Source organism: Sciurus carolinensis, chromosome 7, assembly GCF_902686445.1.
Source record: "Sciurus carolinensis chromosome 7, mSciCar1.2, whole genome shotgun sequence".
In the NCBI taxonomy this organism is placed as follows: Eukaryota; Metazoa; Chordata; class Mammalia; order Rodentia; family Sciuridae; genus Sciurus; species Sciurus carolinensis.
Genome location: NC_062219.1, coordinates 76,097,506 through 76,115,199, shown reverse-complemented (window position 1 = coordinate 76,115,199; position 17,694 = coordinate 76,097,506). Strand labels below are relative to the sequence as shown.

The window sequence follows — 17,694 nt, the reverse complement described above, 5'->3', positions numbered from 1 at the left end:
GTGAATTTGGCACATGGGTCTTCTAAAAATTTATATGACAAGAATAGATTTAAATTCAGAAGACTAAGCTGTGCTAAATCCAGCTCTGCTTCTTTCCTGATATGACTCTGAATAATTGCTACAATTCCTTTGAGCATCTGCAAATAGGTATTAGTTTTTAATAATGAAAAGTCATCCTGCAAAATACATAATTATAATATTTGATATAATTAAGAATTCACACATGATATATAAATTAAATCACTAGCTGTAATCTATTCAATATCTGTCAGATATGAGAATGTTTTAGACCTATGTAATGAGAAATTAAAGAGACTGGACAAAACTTTTAAGAAACAATACATGAGGGAAACCTTAATGGGATTATAAGCAAAATACAAATATTGGAATATGGACCATAGATTAATACTTAATAATCACCAATATCAAATGCCTCATTAGTCAGCTGTTTGAGCTGGTAAAGAGAAAGGTCTCCAGAATCCATGACAAAGGGATATCTTCAGGTAGACAATCTGAAGTATGATCCCTCTGCACAATCATTACTTAATTTAAATTAAGCCAATGCTTCTACTGTGTGTGTGGTGTGTGTGTGTGTGTGTGTGTGTGTATTTGACATTTCTAAGCCATGGAAGTACTTTCATAGAAAACGTCTATATAAATCCCCTTCTCAAGAGGCAGATTAAGCAAAGAACACCAAGGATAAGATGACTGTAGATGAAGAGGTGAACATTTTATTTCCTGAAAACAAATTCAAAAAATAAATGAAAAATCAAGAAGTTGAATACCTTTTTGCCAAGTTTAGTTCACTGTCATTATATGTAGAATACCAGAGAATCTGGATAAAATTAGATCCCTCCTAATTATCTCGTCTTTTAATTCTACCGATTTCATTAATGCAACCAATTTACATTTCATGAGGGTTTTATAATTGAGGGTTTTGGTTTTTTTTTTTTTTTTTTTTTTTACATAAATAGTAGCAAACTAACAACCCATTTCTTGCAAAGATTCAACAAGAGTTTCATTCAAGCCCATGGTGGAGGTACACACCCGTAATCCCAGCTGCTGATAGGGAGGCTGAGGCAGGAGGATCTCGAGTTCAAAGCCAGTCTCAACAACTTAGCAAGGCACTTAGCAACTCAGAAAGACCCTGTCTCTAAATAAAATATTTTAAAAAGGGCTGGGGATGTGGCTCAGTGGTTAAGCACCCCTGGGTTCAATCCCCAGTACCAAAAAAAAAAAAAAAAAAAAAAAAGTTTCACTAAAACTAGTCTGTCTCTACATATAACATCACTTTTGCAAAGGTAAAATAATTTGGGGATTTTATTAAACTGATGAACTAAAGCTAAAAAGGTGGCTCCATTTACTTGCAGCCTGATGTTTAGAGGTTTGTTGGTGGTGTTCTTTAGAACAAAATTAAAACTATATTAAAAATGCATTTCCTGGACTAGCAGTATAACTCAATGGTAGAGTGATTGCCCGGGATGGATGAGGCTATGGGTTCAATCCCCAGCACCACATAAATAATTTTCTCATACAAAAACTTGTATATAAATATTTATAGCAGCTTTATTTTTACGTGTCAAAAATTAGAAGCAACCAAGATGCCTTTCAATAGGTAAATGGATAAACAAAGTGTAGTATATCCATTCAACAGGATACAATTGAATAACAACAAGAAAAGAGTCATCAAGCCAGAAAAAGATACAGATGAGCCTTAAATGCCTATTACTAAATGAAAGAAACCAGCTTGAAACATACTGTATGATTCTAATCATATAATATTATGGAAAAGTCAAAACTATAGAAATAGATTTTCCTTTCCTCCAATAGTACAGTCGCCTTTATGACATGTCTACAACAAAGATATTACCGCTAGTGTATTTCTGTCAATGACAGAAAAATGATTTTCAGAAGTTAATTTTTTTAATTTAACAGTGAAGTTACATGTACTCAAACTCTTCTACACATATTCCTTTATATTTAAGATAATCATTCTTTTTTTTAAGTATATTGAATTCTATTTTTTTAAGTGCTGGGGATAAACCCAGGGTCTCACACATGCTAGGCAAGCATTCACCACTGAACTTCATTCCCAGCCCTAAAATTATTTTACTCATTATAAAATTATAAGAACACAGAATAAGTTTAAATATATAATTTGAAGTGCTACATTTATGTATGATCTATCAAAAGGTATAAATGCATTCTACTGTCATGAACAACTAATTAGAATAAGATAAAAAAAATTTTTTTTAATTTTTAAATATATAATTTGAAATGTTTCATATAATAGAATCATTCATATCAAAGGGCAAATACACCAATAATATGATCTAATTTAACTTCAACAATCTACAGCAGAATTTCCCAGAATGTGCTGTGATTACATTGAGAGAGAGAAAATGGCTCTATATTCAAGCTAATTTGAAGCATGCCAGGTTGAACTTTATTAAAGCTATTTCTTTGTTGCTGACTACTCAGAGTTTTTGGTGTGCTAGTCTTTATAGGAAATTTTTGAGAGGGGAATAAATAGAAATAATAAAAAAAAATGACCGTGAAATCTTTTCTACATGGTCATCTATGTACAGCAGTATTCTGCAGAATGTTTTTCAGAAAGCACTGACACAGAATAGCAACTGCAAACAAGGAATATCTGTTTCACAGAAAAAATAGTACAGATAATAGAAGTAATTTTGTTTAAAAAAAAACTTTAGTTTGATTTTAGAGCAAGAGAAGTCCTAAGGGAAGATTTCATTCATTCAATCAGAAAATATTTACTGAATTTATTATATCCTTTGTACAGATCTTGTCAGTGAAAAAGTCAATAGTGCTGTAGCAGAATCACTAATTTTTTTTTTTTTTTTTTTTTTGCGGTACCAGGGATCGAACCCAGGGCCTTGTGCTTGCAAGGCAAGCACTCTACCAACTGAGCTATCTCCCCAGTCCACCAATTTTTTTTAATAGGAAGTTAATATGAAAATTGTGATGTTGAGACATTAACATGGTAACAATGCATAGGATGGACTAAAATAGGTCAAAACTGTTCAAAATCAGTAAGAAGAAATGGAGAAGAGATATGAAAAATAACCTCAGAAAAAGAGACAAAGAACAGAAATTTACCAATAACATATCTAAAAGTTAACTATTTTAATTTTCAGAGACTATGGAATTTTCACACTTACATGGTTAACAAATTCCTGAAAAAGATTTCAGTTTAAAAGAACATTCCCACAGCATTTGTAAATATACCATTTGACATACCAGTACTCAGATATTTCAGATGAAAGTTGGTATATAAAATCAAAATCACTCAAACCATAAGTAGAAAATATTACCTTTCTGTCTGGCTTTAACTATCACTTCTATATGCTTCATTGCCGCTTTTAACAGTTTCTTGGTTATAATAGATGGAATATCCACCTAGAAAAATTCAACATTAATATAAAACTTTAAAAATAATTGTCAGTAAGTGTCAATAAGATACTAGAACATATCTTAAAAATTAGAGGCACTGGGAAGAATGTTTTTTGACATCTATTATAGTTCATAACAGAGAGTTGTACATTTCAAAATTGTTGAGTAAATTTCAAATGTTCTCAAACAAAAAAGGTTAACTATTTGAAGTGATGAATAAACCAAATAGTTGGATTTAAATTATTCTACATTGTATTCATGAATCACACACTTTATATCAAATATAATTATTAATAGTGCACTTATAATAAAAAATTCAAAAACCATATTGTTCAGGCTTTTTCAAAAAACATTTTAAAAGCATTTAATACTAACTGAAACAGTTATTTTTCACACTATTAAAAATTTATCTTAATACTTAAATCCTGAAGAGGAAAAATTTCCCCCAAATAATATCTTTATTCCTAGTTTGTTTCTATACAGGTTCTTTGTTTTAAATGCATTTAAAATTTTTCCAGTAACTTATCATCCTTGGAAGCTATATATTTCTGTTTACTAAGAAGTTACTTGAAAATGAATTTTTTCATTAGCTTACAAGATGAAGCCTGGTTTTAAGATAAATGGAAGAATACTATTTTGAAAAACAATATTCAGTTCCTTCACTCTCCACCAACATTTTTTCAACCTAAAGGCTAGATGCTAAGTGATTATGGTAGATTAATGAGGGAGGATTGAGGGCAATATGCACACATAGAATAGAAGCAAAAAATGAAATAACAAAATAAACTACAAGTGAAATTACCAGAAAGCATGTTTATTAGACTTTAATAGCCTTATCTTCCACCATAAAACTTAACACCTGAAGTATGAGAAATATTTCATGTTAAGTAAGAGAATAAAATCACAGGGGTCATAAATCTAAGATTATAAACCCCCAAATTTTAGTGATTCACTGGTAAAACTCAGAGAAGTTCACAGATATCTTTTGACTACGTAAGATCAAACACGTTCAATAAGTGGGGATATTTTTGTAGTATTATGCCTCATTGCAGAGTAACATTACTGTTCCATTTATCCTTAGCCACTTGGTACAAGTGATTACAAATTACGGTATTCTCATATTTATCAAAAAAACAAGATATCTTAGTTTTCAAACATTTTACAAAATCTTGTCTCTGAGAATATCAGTAAAGACTTTCATTTTTAAGTTGCGTTTTAGAAACTTCCAGTCAGAATCGAAATGGCAAAATAATAGGTTTGTCACTAAATATTCATTTAAAAATCCCTGAAACTTAAATTATACTTTGATTTTATGATTCACAAATTTTCAATTGACCTTATTTGGGCAATGGTATCAAAGATAGAACATAGTAGTAGTAAGGTGACCCAGGCCTAATTCTTTTTCCTTTTACTACCTCTGACACTTTGACATAATTAATTTCTATGAAATTGACATCATAATGACCCATTCATCTCCAAAGACAGTGATTGATGCTGATAAAATAAGAAGAATGAGAATAATATATAACACAATAATTCAGAGAATGTAATAAAATACTAACAAATCAGGCATCTGATAAATGACTTGTATCTAAAATATAAAGAACTTTTGCAACTCAATAACAAAAAGATAAAATATGGGCAAAGTATTTGAAAACAGATTTCTCCAATGAAATGCATATCCAATGAAATCCAATACAGATTTCAGTCACAGTGAAACACCCCTCACACTCACCAGAATTGGCAGGAAAAAAAAAAAAGAGATAACTAAATCTGGCAAGGATGTAGAAAAATCAAAACACTTATACACAGCTGACAAGAACTTAAATGTACAGCCACTCTGGAAAACAGTATGGCAGTAGAACAAAGTGAAACAGAGTTACCATTTTATCTGGCAATTATACTCCCAAATATATACCCAAGGTAAACGAAAACACATATCTACCAAAAAATAAAAAGTCACCTAGTGAACAAATGTTCACAGGTTCATTATAGCCAAAAGGTCGAAAGAATCCAATGTCCATCAACTGAAGAATGGATAAACAAATTGTGGTATATAAATACAGTGGAATATTATTTGGCCATTAAAAATGAAAACATGAATAAGAATATTATGCCAAGTGAAAGAAACCACCACAAAAGGCCACATATTATATGATTCCAACTGTATAAAATGTCTAGAATAGGCAGATTCATTGAGACAGAAAGTAAAATTGTGGTTGGCTATGGCTGAGGAGATAGGTGTTGGGGTTTACAGCTAAAGGGTACCAAGTCTCTTTCTAGGTGATACAGAATATCTTAAAATTGATTGTGGTTATGTTTGTACAACTCTGTGACATGAATATGCTAAAAATCTCTGAACTGTATACTTTAAATGGGTGAATTACATGACATGTAAATTATATTTCAATAAAGTCATTATAAAGTATATATATGTCTCACACTTCAAGTATGAGGTGCTATTATTTTAGAACCCAATAGGTTATTTCAAAGTCTAACATAGCAGAATTTTCTATTAACTAATTCACTGTAAAGAGAACAAATAATTTTATTTTTTCAGAAAAGCTGTAAATTAAATGGTCTATCATCAACTATCTAATATTTCTTACTACTTTTTTTATCAACTTTTTTCAAAAACCATAAATGCTCGATGCAAAATATAATGGCAAACATAAAAAAGTACATGGAAAAAACAAAATTCAGCAATAGCCCACAACCACAACAAGTTTTAACATTTATGGGCTGGGGATATAGCTCAGTTGGTAGAGCACTTGCCTTGTAAGCACAAGGCCCTGGATTCAATCACCAGCACAAAAAAAAAAAAAAAGTATTAACAGTGGTAAGGATAAATATGTCCTTAAATACATACCAAACATATTATTTTACAGGCTCTTCCACTTGCTATTTAAGATATTTCCCATGTAAATTAGCAATCTCTACAGAACAATGTTTCATGACTGCGCCGAATTCTAGTTAGGATATATTAGGATATATTATATATACCCAAACAATCATCCAATCATCCGATTGAAAAGTGTTTCTTTTCCATCTTCCTTATTACAAATTATACTAAAATAAATCTTTGAATATGCACTTTACACATATCTTTGATTGTTTCCTTAAAATTTATTATAAAAAACAGAGTTGAATTTGAGAATATGCACTTTTTTTGGTACCAGGGATTGAACCCAGGATGCTCAACCACTGAGTCACATCCCAGCCCTTTTTATTTTGAAACATGGTCTTGTTAAGTTGCTTAGGGCCTTGCTAAGTTGCCAAGGTTGGCTTTGAATTTGCCATTCTCCTGCTTCAGCCACCAAGCTGTTGAGATTACAGGCCACTTCTAAATCTTAATAAAGATTACCAGCAATTTAGTAAGACTTTAAAACAACTTAGTAAGACTGTCTCAGATAAAAAATAAAAAGGGCTGGGGATGTAACTCAGTGATAAAGCACCCCTGGGTTAACTTCCTAGTACCAAAAAAAAAAAAAAAAAAAAAATTATATATATATAAAATAAAATACATTATAATTATATATTATAATTATATATAAAATAATAATTATATATAATAAAATAATTAAGATTACCCAACTATCCTCAAGTATAAATTATACCAATCTGGATTTACTTACTCTTTCCCTAAAATCACCATTATTAGATTTCAGCATTCCCTTTTATCTTTCCCAGTCTGATAGGTAAAAGGATACTCCTAACAACTTATATTTGATGTAAGACAATCTATCTTCAATTGTTCATTGGCCATTTTATATTTTTCTTCTGGGGACTCACTGAATATACTGCTTATGTCTCAAATGGATAAAGAAATATTTAACGAGAGTAATCTCTATTTTATTAATTAATGGTTGCTATATACTAATTCACTGTTAATATGTTTAATCCTATTGAATTGACAAAGCAGTAGACAAATATGTGTCTACAATCAATATACTGTAAGTAAATATATATAGGCAAAGACCCAAACAAATCCAAAATACAACTCAAAAAATTTTTAAGGGGTTGGAGTTATGGCTCAGTGGTAGAGCACTTGTCTAGCAGTAGATTATAATCACTGCTATTTATTCAATAAATTCATCTAACTGAAACATGACTTTTTTTCCTTTAGCTAATTTTTCAGTCTAATTTCCACAAATCAAGATAACTAAGTATTAAAGCAAAACTGATCAGTAGATCAAGTGATTTATTAATTTTTAACCTAAAATATGAAAAGTGAAGAAAAATAAATATATATGAGAAAGTAAAACTAAGATTTAAAATAATCTTGTTCATAGTGATAAAGCCCCCAAAGTCCCAAATTTCTTTTTATAAATATATACCTTGTGAATTCTTCGTATTAAAACAGATGCAAAAAATCGTAATGTTATTCTCAGTTCGTCAACAAAGGACTCATCATCTGTCACATCCCTTCAATTGAGGAGAAAAGTAAACATTCAGAAGTTCAGAGAAATGCAGTTTTACCTTCTTGAAGATGAGAAAAGAACTTCCTCTTTTTTTCCATTTCCTGGTGCTATTTTTCTTTTTATTTATAAATAATACATTTCATTGCACAATAGAAAAATACATTAAAAAACAACCATCTCTCATAATTCTAGTACCATAACATAATCAATATTAACTAAAATGTAGCATGTATTTCCTTGCAGACATACATGTGTACATAGTCTTGTTTTTATAACTAAGATCATCTTCTAAGCATCAAAAAAATTTGAAACAAAAAAATTTTGAAGAATCAATACAAAATTTAAGTTAGTATAAAATATTTACAATATAAATGTAAATTTTTTTATATGTGTGCTCTATTTTGAAAAAGAAAATAAACTGAAACAAATATTTTTAAACCAAAATTTTGACAAATATCATCTGAGGTGGTATCTTTTATTTTCTTAAAAGTCTTAAGGTTCCTAGAAGAATTAGAGCATTTTCCTAATCAAAGGTTAAGAAAGGTATATAAAATGGTGACATCCGGAACTTGAAGATGGTGCTATTAAGTCCCTCAACTGAATAAGGAAGATCACTGTAGCACTCATGCTTCCCACTATCTTCTTCAGAAAGCAGATATTATAATATCAATAGCTAGACTGTGCAGAAAATACATGCTTTAACAATCAGAAATACAACCAGATTTTACATCTGAATAGTCCTAATTAGGGGGTGAGTTGAAGTAAGGGTGTCTTCAAGAAAGGATCCATTTTACAAAAGGCTTCATCATCAGCTTCATTTAAATTATACACATTCCAGCTCCATATTTAAGACAGAATTCGATGTTAAAAAAAAACTTAATTTACAGGAAAAATTTTAATTTGCAGGAAAATATAACATGAACTATATAAAAAGTTTCTTAATATGGTTATACTAGATGAAATCAAGGAGCAGCATTTATTTTTAAGTAGAATATCCAAAATATACTGAATCGATATAAAATTAAAGTATATGTCATTACTCACTGTAAGTCATACATAGAGATGTACATGTTCAAATAGCTAAACATGACATTTTATTTAAGGAAATAGGTATTCATTAAATGATATGTTATATCTCTGATTCTCAAACTGTACATTTTTTTCCAGATCTAGAGTATTTTCTATGTCCTGCAAGATATGTACATAGGGAAAAATATTTTCTTATTTTGTAAAAAAAAAAAAACACCACTAATAATTTTTCTAGGGAATCTACTGAAATTAATTTTCAATTTAATGAAACATCCAAATTATAAACTCCCCGCCAAAGATATAATTATTTCAAATGTGAAAACTGTGTACAAAATTATTAAATCAATACATTTTGAAATGATAAAAACTCTACAAGTTCCTTTCTTTCAAAAATCAGACTAGGCCTAGCTCAGTAGTGCACAACTGTAATCCCATTGACTCAGGAGGCTGAGGCAGGAAGATCACAAGTTAGTTAGCCTCAGCAATTTAGTGAGACCCTCTCAAAATTAAAAAAAAAAAAAAAAAAAAAAAAAAAAAAAAATTTTAAACAGCTGGGATGTGGGCTCAATGCCCAGTACCCTCCTCAAAAAAAAGCAGGCAGTCAATGGTTTTTGTTATTTCTCTTACTATAATTAAATTATTAGCTGATACCCTACATTGTTGACTCTTAACTAGAAAAAATTATGCCACAGGTAATATTTCATAATCTCTGAAGACATCTTTGGTAGTTAGTAGGGCAAAGAGAAGAATATTATCAGCCTCTAATAAAAAAAGTCAAGGATGCTGCTAAATATCTATTATGCATAATACAGTCACCCCTGCAACAGAAATTTGGCCTAAAATGTCAAAAGTTGAAGAATCCTGGCTCACACTGAAGATACATCATTAGAATGCTTAACTTGATGGTATTCACTATATTAAAGAAGAAAGATCTTATAGAGAGAACATACCTGTACCACGGATAAACAAAGTTTTCCAACACTAATTCAAGAACCTGCATAAAAAGTATTTTTCAGAGAAAAATAAAATTAATTAATTAATTCTGGGAAAACGACCTATAGAACTTAGTAATAGGTATTACCAAAAACCAATATAATTATCTCAAATATTGACAGTAATATTATACTTTCATGACAAAATGTACATTTCAGCCTCACAAGGTTATGAGACTAAAACAAAAATTAAGGGCTGTAGCTCAGGGATAGAACATGAATAGCAAAGTGAACCTGGGTTCATTTCCTGATACCACAAAAAAATTAAAATAAAATAGTTACTGACTCTGAAGCTTCACTGAACCAAAAAAAATGTTCCATGGAAACAATAAAAATAAAAGTTTAGTTTTTTGCTTTCTTAACCTTCTCTGAAAGTCAGTATTCTCTGAACAAAATGAAGAAACAAGTAGCTAAGACTTCTACAAGGGGTCAAAATTAGGTGTGATTAGCTTTGACAAGACAAAGATTGGAAGGAAACATGGAGGGGAGTTTTGGGGAGCTCATAATGTTCTACTTCTTAATCTGGATGCTAATTACAGCTATATACCTAAAATCAGTATATAAGTTAAATGTGAAAAAGTAACAAAACAAAACAAACTCTAAACACTGAACCTTCCATTTCTTGAATCAGGGAATAGCAGCATGTTGTAAGTTTTCTAAGGAGTTGCAGCAATGGGTATAAACTTAAAAAAAGCAATAGGGAGGGAATGAAACAATGTATCTTACCAATATGCCTCCCAAATCAGACCATATACCTCATCAGATAGCAGTAACGGAAGTTGTTTTATCTATAACTCAAATATTAAGGCAATAATAATTTGGATTTTTTTATTACAAAAACTAAGTATAATTATATTCACAAGAAGATGTATATATAGAAAGAGATAACAATGAATAGGATACAGACAGGAAACTACAAAAAAATTACCATTCAACTTTATTCCCCTCATCCAATGACCAAATCCCACTGATTTTACATCCTATGCAGTTCTCTTCTACAGCCTCACTGTTCATGTCCTCATTTTCTCATCTCTTATACTGCAGAAGTAGACTCTAAATTATTCTACTTTCTTCCGAGCTTGCTCTCCTCCACCCTCCACAGAGGTGCCAAAGTGATCTAAAATATGTGTTTGACCACATCACTACTTGTATGAAACCCTCAATCTATCAATCCACAATTCATGAAAGAAAAGTGGAACTACATTGACTTTGAAGGGGAACACTCTGCATACCAGCTTCCTGTTCACCTTCCACAGTATCCTGTGAGTCACATCTGAAACTCTAGTTACAGTTTGAAAATCACTGGCTTCCAGGGTCAATTAATCAAAATTTCATCACATAGATCTTAAAGTCTTTTGATTTCTAAAGAGCTATATAAAATACTTGTTAAGAACTAAGCCAGACCTGACTTTTTGAAGGAGTTCTGCTACCAATCAGATATGAAACTTGAAAAAAAATTATTAAAACTCTCTAAATTCCAGTTTACCTTTGGTAATATCAATAATATCACCCTCTTCATAGGCTGGGTGTAGATTACATGAAATAATGCATATACACAGCACAGGGCCTAATATATAGTAAGTATACCAATAAATGATCGCTACTAAAAGATTATTTCCTCATTGCCTACAACCTCCTTCACATTTTACCCTCCAGCTTACTGAATATTCCAGCTGTTTCAAGTCTAGAGGACTCCACCTGATTTTTCCCACACTATCAGTCTGACAAACAGTCCTTCTCACTGCCCATGTCAACGTTGTGCACATCCTCCTCTACACTAATACTATACCTCATACATTCTTTCCATTATCAACTGCATTCCACTCTACTGTAATTACTTGTTTATGTGTCTACCTCCTCTTCTAGGATCAAGTTCTAGAAGAGAAGAACCAATCATATCTTATTTCTCTTTTTATCCCTAGGCCTACCCCAGTTCCTCCCTATAGTAAGATCTCAAAAAAATGTTTTATAATGTGGGAGTTAATATTTATTGAGCAACAATATGTGGGGATTGAACCCCAGGTGCTTAACCATTGAGCCACATCCCCAGCCATTTTTTATCTTTTATTTATTTATTTATTTATTTTTTATTTTTATTTTTTTGTGGTGCTGGGGATTGAACCCAGAACCTTAAGCATTCAAGGCAAGTACTCTATCAACTGAGCTATATATACCCAGCCCTTATCTTTTATTTTAAGACAGGGTCTCGCTAAATTGTTTAGGGCCTTGCTGATTTGCTGAGACTGGCTTTGAACTTGCAATTCTCTTTCCTCAGCCTCCTGAGTCACAGGGATTACAGGCTTGGGCAAATGCACCTCGCAATTTTGAAGGAACAAATGAAGTGTTAAAGACACAAATAATACTCTTGCTAGAGGTCAACAGATCAGTTTTCTCAAAAAAGAAAGTTAAGGTAAATCACTTATTGTTAAATTTTCTAGTAGGCACATTTTTAAAGAAGTAAAAAAAATATAAAATTTTATAATTTTATTTAAACCAATATATCTAGAATATGTCAACATGTAACCAATATGAAAAAAGAGATATTTAACATTCCTTTTTCCTTACTAAGTCTTCAAAATCCACTGTGTGTATCTGCACATATATATATGTATATATATATACATATATATATGTAACTAGAACACACATAGCACATCTCAACTTGGAGTAACATATTTTAAGTGTTTACTAAAAGCCACACGTGGCTAGCAGCTACCATAATGGTCAGCATAGTCTTAAATCAGAAAATCGTGGCGATCAAAAATGCCTTAGAGAGGCAATGAAAAAGAAAAACGCCAACATTTGGCACTTGAATGAGGTTTACCATTAGTCAAAGGAGGGTACAAACAGAGTAAAGGACAATTAGGCAGGATTCTGATCTCAAATGCTATTCTTGACTACTTCAGCATTAAATTTAATTCAATATATATTATTAGCTACCAAAAGATGTACCAAACTTGGTGCTGTGAAAAAATAAGACCTCCATTTCCCACCTTCAAGGACTTGACCTGCTTTCTCAGATCCATGAAAAGACAGTCTCTAAAACAAATAAACTAAACCTTGTATTTTACCAAAAAAGGAACATGTGAAATGTGACTAGAATGAAGATAACAAGGTATTTTATACTCCTATGTTACGCAGAAATAGTAAAAATTATCCCATTTCTTATTTTACCCTTCAGTCAATGTTAAAACTGGGATCATAATTCAGGAAGATAAGCATTTGTGCCCTGAAGTTTAATGCTCCTTTGAGAATTACAAAATGGTATTTCTATTTCCCTAACATAAAGATGCCTGTTTTTACAGGACGTAAGCAGTAACCAGGTAAGGCTCTCCTTGGTTAAAATGTCTATTTAAACTTGAAATCCAAGTTAAATTGGGAATAACTTACTTTGTAAGTGGCTTATTTTGTAATAACTATCTAGCCTAGAATTCATTAAGTAGTATACACTGAGATACTTTATAATTAAAACATTTTAATATGAATATCTGCAAAAATTTTCCATAGGAATTGAATATTTTCTGTTTCAGTATACACAGCTATACAGCAAGTCACATTTCAGTCACTGATGGATCACAGATATAACAGTGGTCCCAAAAGATTATAAAGGACATGAAAAATTCCTAATACCTAGTAAGAACATAGCCATTATAGCACAACACATTACTCATATATTTGTGGTAATGCTGATGTAAACAAACCTACTACACTGCCAGTCATAAAGAGTACAGCAATATGATTATGTACAGTGTACAATACTTAATAATAAACAACTATATTACTGATTTCTATATTAATTATACTGAATTTTGGTATTTTTTTTTTTCTTTTTTTGAGATGGGTTTCACTTTTTGGCCAGACTGGTCTCAAACTCATACACTTGTGATCCTTAGCCTCTTGAGTAGTTTGGGGACTTACAGGCTTGAACTACCACATCCAGCTTATACTACACTTTTAATCACTATTTTAGAGTATAAGCCTTCTACTCATAAAAAAATAAAACATTTTACTGTACAACAGTATGCCATGTCATGCTGCAAACAGCCTAATATGGCTCATGTTTTACTGTGTCTCTTGATTGCATCAAGAGGCCATGTCCAGTGACTGAACTATACCACTAGGTTAGTGTAAGTACATTCTGTGATGTTGTCACAATTATGAAATTACCTAACAATGCATTTCTCAGAACATATCCCCATCATTAAGAAAGATTTGACTAGGGATGGGGTACTAGCTCAGTGCCACTGGGTTAAGTCTGATTCTCAACACTGCATGAAAAAAAATAAATATAGGTATTGTAAATGTAAATAATAAATATAGGCATTATTTAAAAAATTTTAAAAAAAAAGAAACACATGACTAGCTGGCAATACTAATTAAATCAATTACCTCTGAGAGAGATGCATCAACCTTAGAAGAAATTTTCAGGTCTAGCCATGGTTGATAGTTTTCAAGTAGCAAAGAAGGCCTTAAAAAAAAAAACAAAAACCCATAAATTAAATCACTTGAAATTTAATGTGCAATTAGAAAGATCAACAAACAAAAATTATTTAACTTACCTATGTCGTTTACATTTCACTTTTCCACAAACAGCACAGCTATGACCTTGTGGAAATAATTCCTGAAGTCCTAACTGCTAAAAAAGAAAATTAAAGAGGAAGATTCACCTTTATGTATCGTTTTTACTACAGAGAATCAACAAGTTTTTCCACTCAATGTCTGTTTAACAGTGATACCATTCTTTACAACAAATACCACCTGCTAAACTAAACTGCCAGCAAAGAAAAATACCTCATGAAATACAATACCTATGCCAAATTTCCAAGGTTAAAATTAAAGAAAATGTTATAATCACTTATTAAAAATTCAATCTGTATTTGAATAAGATATTCTACTGCAAAGGCATAAGAAAAAACAATTTTGTTTCTCCAAAATCTTGAATTCAATGAGGGAGAACCTAAGTGATAATTAGTGAGGTTCCTGACCAAATATGGGGCACACTTTCAGCTATGCTTTCTGTGAATAAAAATATCAACAAACTTGAGATAAGGGACTGTGTTATCTTAAAGAAATGTCAAATAAGACTTGATACTGTCCCACCACGGGTTGTGGATAATAGTTCAGTAGTAAAACAGTTGTCTAGTATGCTTTCGGCCCTGGATTCAATCCCCAGCAACACACACATAAACACACACGCACACACAGACACACACAGAGAAAACAAAAAAAGATACTGCACTAAATCCTGATATAGAGACCAGAACCTTGCCTTCCAGAGATTCACTATACCATCACCCTTATTAAATTTCAGAAATACAAACTATTTTGGTTAAGCAAACTGAATAACTGTCTCTCTTTTCTGTGGTACACACAGTTTTAAAATTAACAGTGTTACAGAGCTTGCCTAGCATGCAAAAGGCCCTGGGTTCAATCCCCAGCACTGCAATAAAAATAAAAAATAAAAAAAAATTAACAGGGTTAGATTATTTAACACAGAATTCCCTATGTCTCTGCCTCAGAATCTCCTGGAAATCTTTTTAACAGCTATTGATTAAAAGGTTCTAACCCAGAACTATTCAATCAAAATCTGGTGGTAGGGTTCAGGGATATGTATTTTTAAAGATCCCCAGAGAGATTCGACTAGAAAGCCAGTTTTGGAAATCTGTTTTAACTTACTGTCCTGCTAGTTAATAGTTAGTTGTAGGACACTCCAAAATTATGGATCCCAGCTTTCTGAGAAATTTGTATTTTCATTTTATGTTCTTCTTGGAACTATATACCTTAAAAATAGGCCTGGGGTGTAACCCAGTGGTAGAGCACATGCTTAGTATATGCAAAACCCTGAGTTCAATCCCCAACACCAAAAAAATAAATAAATAATATATACACACTCATATATGTAAATATACTTATACCCACATGGGTATATATACATATATGTAAGTAAGCACATACAAATAAATTTCATTTTGAAATTTTTCTGACAGACTTCATGTTTTCTATTACTAAATAGTAAATGGATTTTTAAAAATCATTTGCTTTGATATGTTTTCAATAATAAATATTTAAAAACATAGGGTAATACTGACTTTTAAAAATAAGAACACAATTTTACCTTGGGTTTGTATTTTATTGTGAAGAATATATTTGGTAAGAGAGAATCAGGTCCTAAAGAACAGTAGAATGTTACAACTCCAGCAACAAATGACCAGAAGATCATTAAAACATGAAGATACCTTAGAAATAAATGAAAGTAATTATTAGAATCAAAGAAAATATATGCCATGCCTTCATTGATTTAACAAGTATTTGTTAAGCATCTACTGATCACAAAAAAAATTTCCAGTGACAAATAACTTTCTGTAATGTATCTATTAAATACAATAATCATAAAATATATGCTATTAAAAGTATTATTTCATATAAAGTATAAGGAAGTATAAATTCTCAACATTTTATAATTTAGTAGCTAAGCTGTCATGTTTAACTAACCTATTCTACATGCTTCCAGAATATCTTCTAAAGGTATATTCCATGCAAAATTTAAATAGAAAAACTTTTTTACTCAGTACCTATATTGTGCTAAGCTGTGGGGATATAATAGGAAACAACACTGTCATGGTCTCTGTTTGCATGGAAAACACTGCCTAGTAGTGATAACAGGTAGGTAAACAAGCACAATGCAGTATGATCATGTGCTTGATATTATAACAGAGAAAGTACATGAAGAGAACACCACAGGCCAACAACTTAACCCAAAAGTGAAAGGACAGAAAAACCTTTTTTAGATAAAGCGACATGTACAGAAAAACTTGAAGAGTGAGTATCAGTAAACCAACAGAGGAGGGCAGAATAGATGAATGAGGAGGGACTGGAAAAGAGCCAGAGAATTCAAACTTAAGAAAACCACATGGGCTAAGGTCTGGGCACATGTCCAAGAAGAAGTGGCTTTGAAAGGAATCTTAAAAAGCAAGCAGAAACCAGATGATATAGTGTTATATGGTAAGTCATATCAAGGTGTCTCAACACACTAAGACATGTTAAAAATGAAATTCAAATCAAATGTAAATGAAGTTACCGAAGAAAAAGGTGACTGGTAATGGCAACACTGCTGCTGATAGTGCTGCTGTCTGAGACTCTACAAATGCAGCTAGAGGAACTTAGTGAAGTTAGTGAACAACAAGGAAGAAAAAGGTTGTCACGAAAGGATGAAAATGTCCCACAGGAAATGATGCTGGCAAAAATCTTTATGACACTGGATAAAACACTGGAAGTGAATTTAAACATAGGAGTAGAGCAATTCATCTAGACACAGAAAAGATACTCACTCCATATCCTAAATTACTCTTTGACATTTTTTACAAAGAAGTGAACTGCATGAAGTAGAGTCCAATCAGTCATAGCTCCTCTCACGATAGTACAAACGTGAAGTCCTAATAATACTATCATTCACATTTTCCTCCTCTTGAAAGAAAAGAAAGCAAGAAGAGAATGAAGTCACACTGCAGAGAAAAGGGGAGACAAAAGTATTGGCAGTATTCCAAATCCTGTTTCCATGTTTCTCTGAGGCACAGCTACACTCCAGTTATTTTTACACTTACAGTATCTTTCAGTAAGTCTCCTCTTTGCCAAACCAAATATGAGCTGAGTTTCTGTCATCTACCATCAAGAATCCTAAGCAATACCAAGAAAACAATGAAGAGTTTTAAGAAGACGTTAAGAATATTAGATTAAAACCACCCTGGTTACAATATGGAGAATGGCCTAGCCTAGAAATGTGCAGGCTAATTTGAAAGCTTTCACAATAACCTAAGAGAGTATATGATGGCCTGCACTAG

At 31.7% G+C, this 17,694-nt stretch overlaps 1 protein-coding gene across 5 annotated transcripts in view; it reads right to left on the bottom strand.

Annotated features, from left to right (window-relative positions):
• The window catches only part of Snx14 (sorting nexin 14), a 96,283-nt gene that overhangs the window by 64,934 nt on the left and 13,655 nt on the right, over positions 1–17,694 (bottom strand). For 2 of the 5 annotated variants that reach the window (XM_047557578.1, XM_047557580.1), the window contains exons 2-7: positions 15,972–16,092; positions 14,416–14,492; positions 14,246–14,324; positions 9,815–9,858; positions 7,752–7,839; positions 3,336–3,420 (exon numbers count right to left, since the gene is read on the bottom strand). In XM_047557578.1, the coding sequence (XP_047413534.1) occupies positions 3,336–3,420; positions 7,752–7,839; positions 9,815–9,858; positions 14,246–14,324; positions 14,416–14,492; positions 15,972–16,092 (494 nt within the window). Of the gene's footprint in view, positions 1–3,335; positions 3,421–7,751; positions 7,840–9,814; positions 9,859–14,245; positions 14,325–14,415; positions 14,493–15,971; positions 16,093–17,694 lie in introns of those variants that run through there. The other 3 variants (XM_047557579.1, XM_047557582.1, XM_047557583.1) reach the window with 2 other exon arrangements.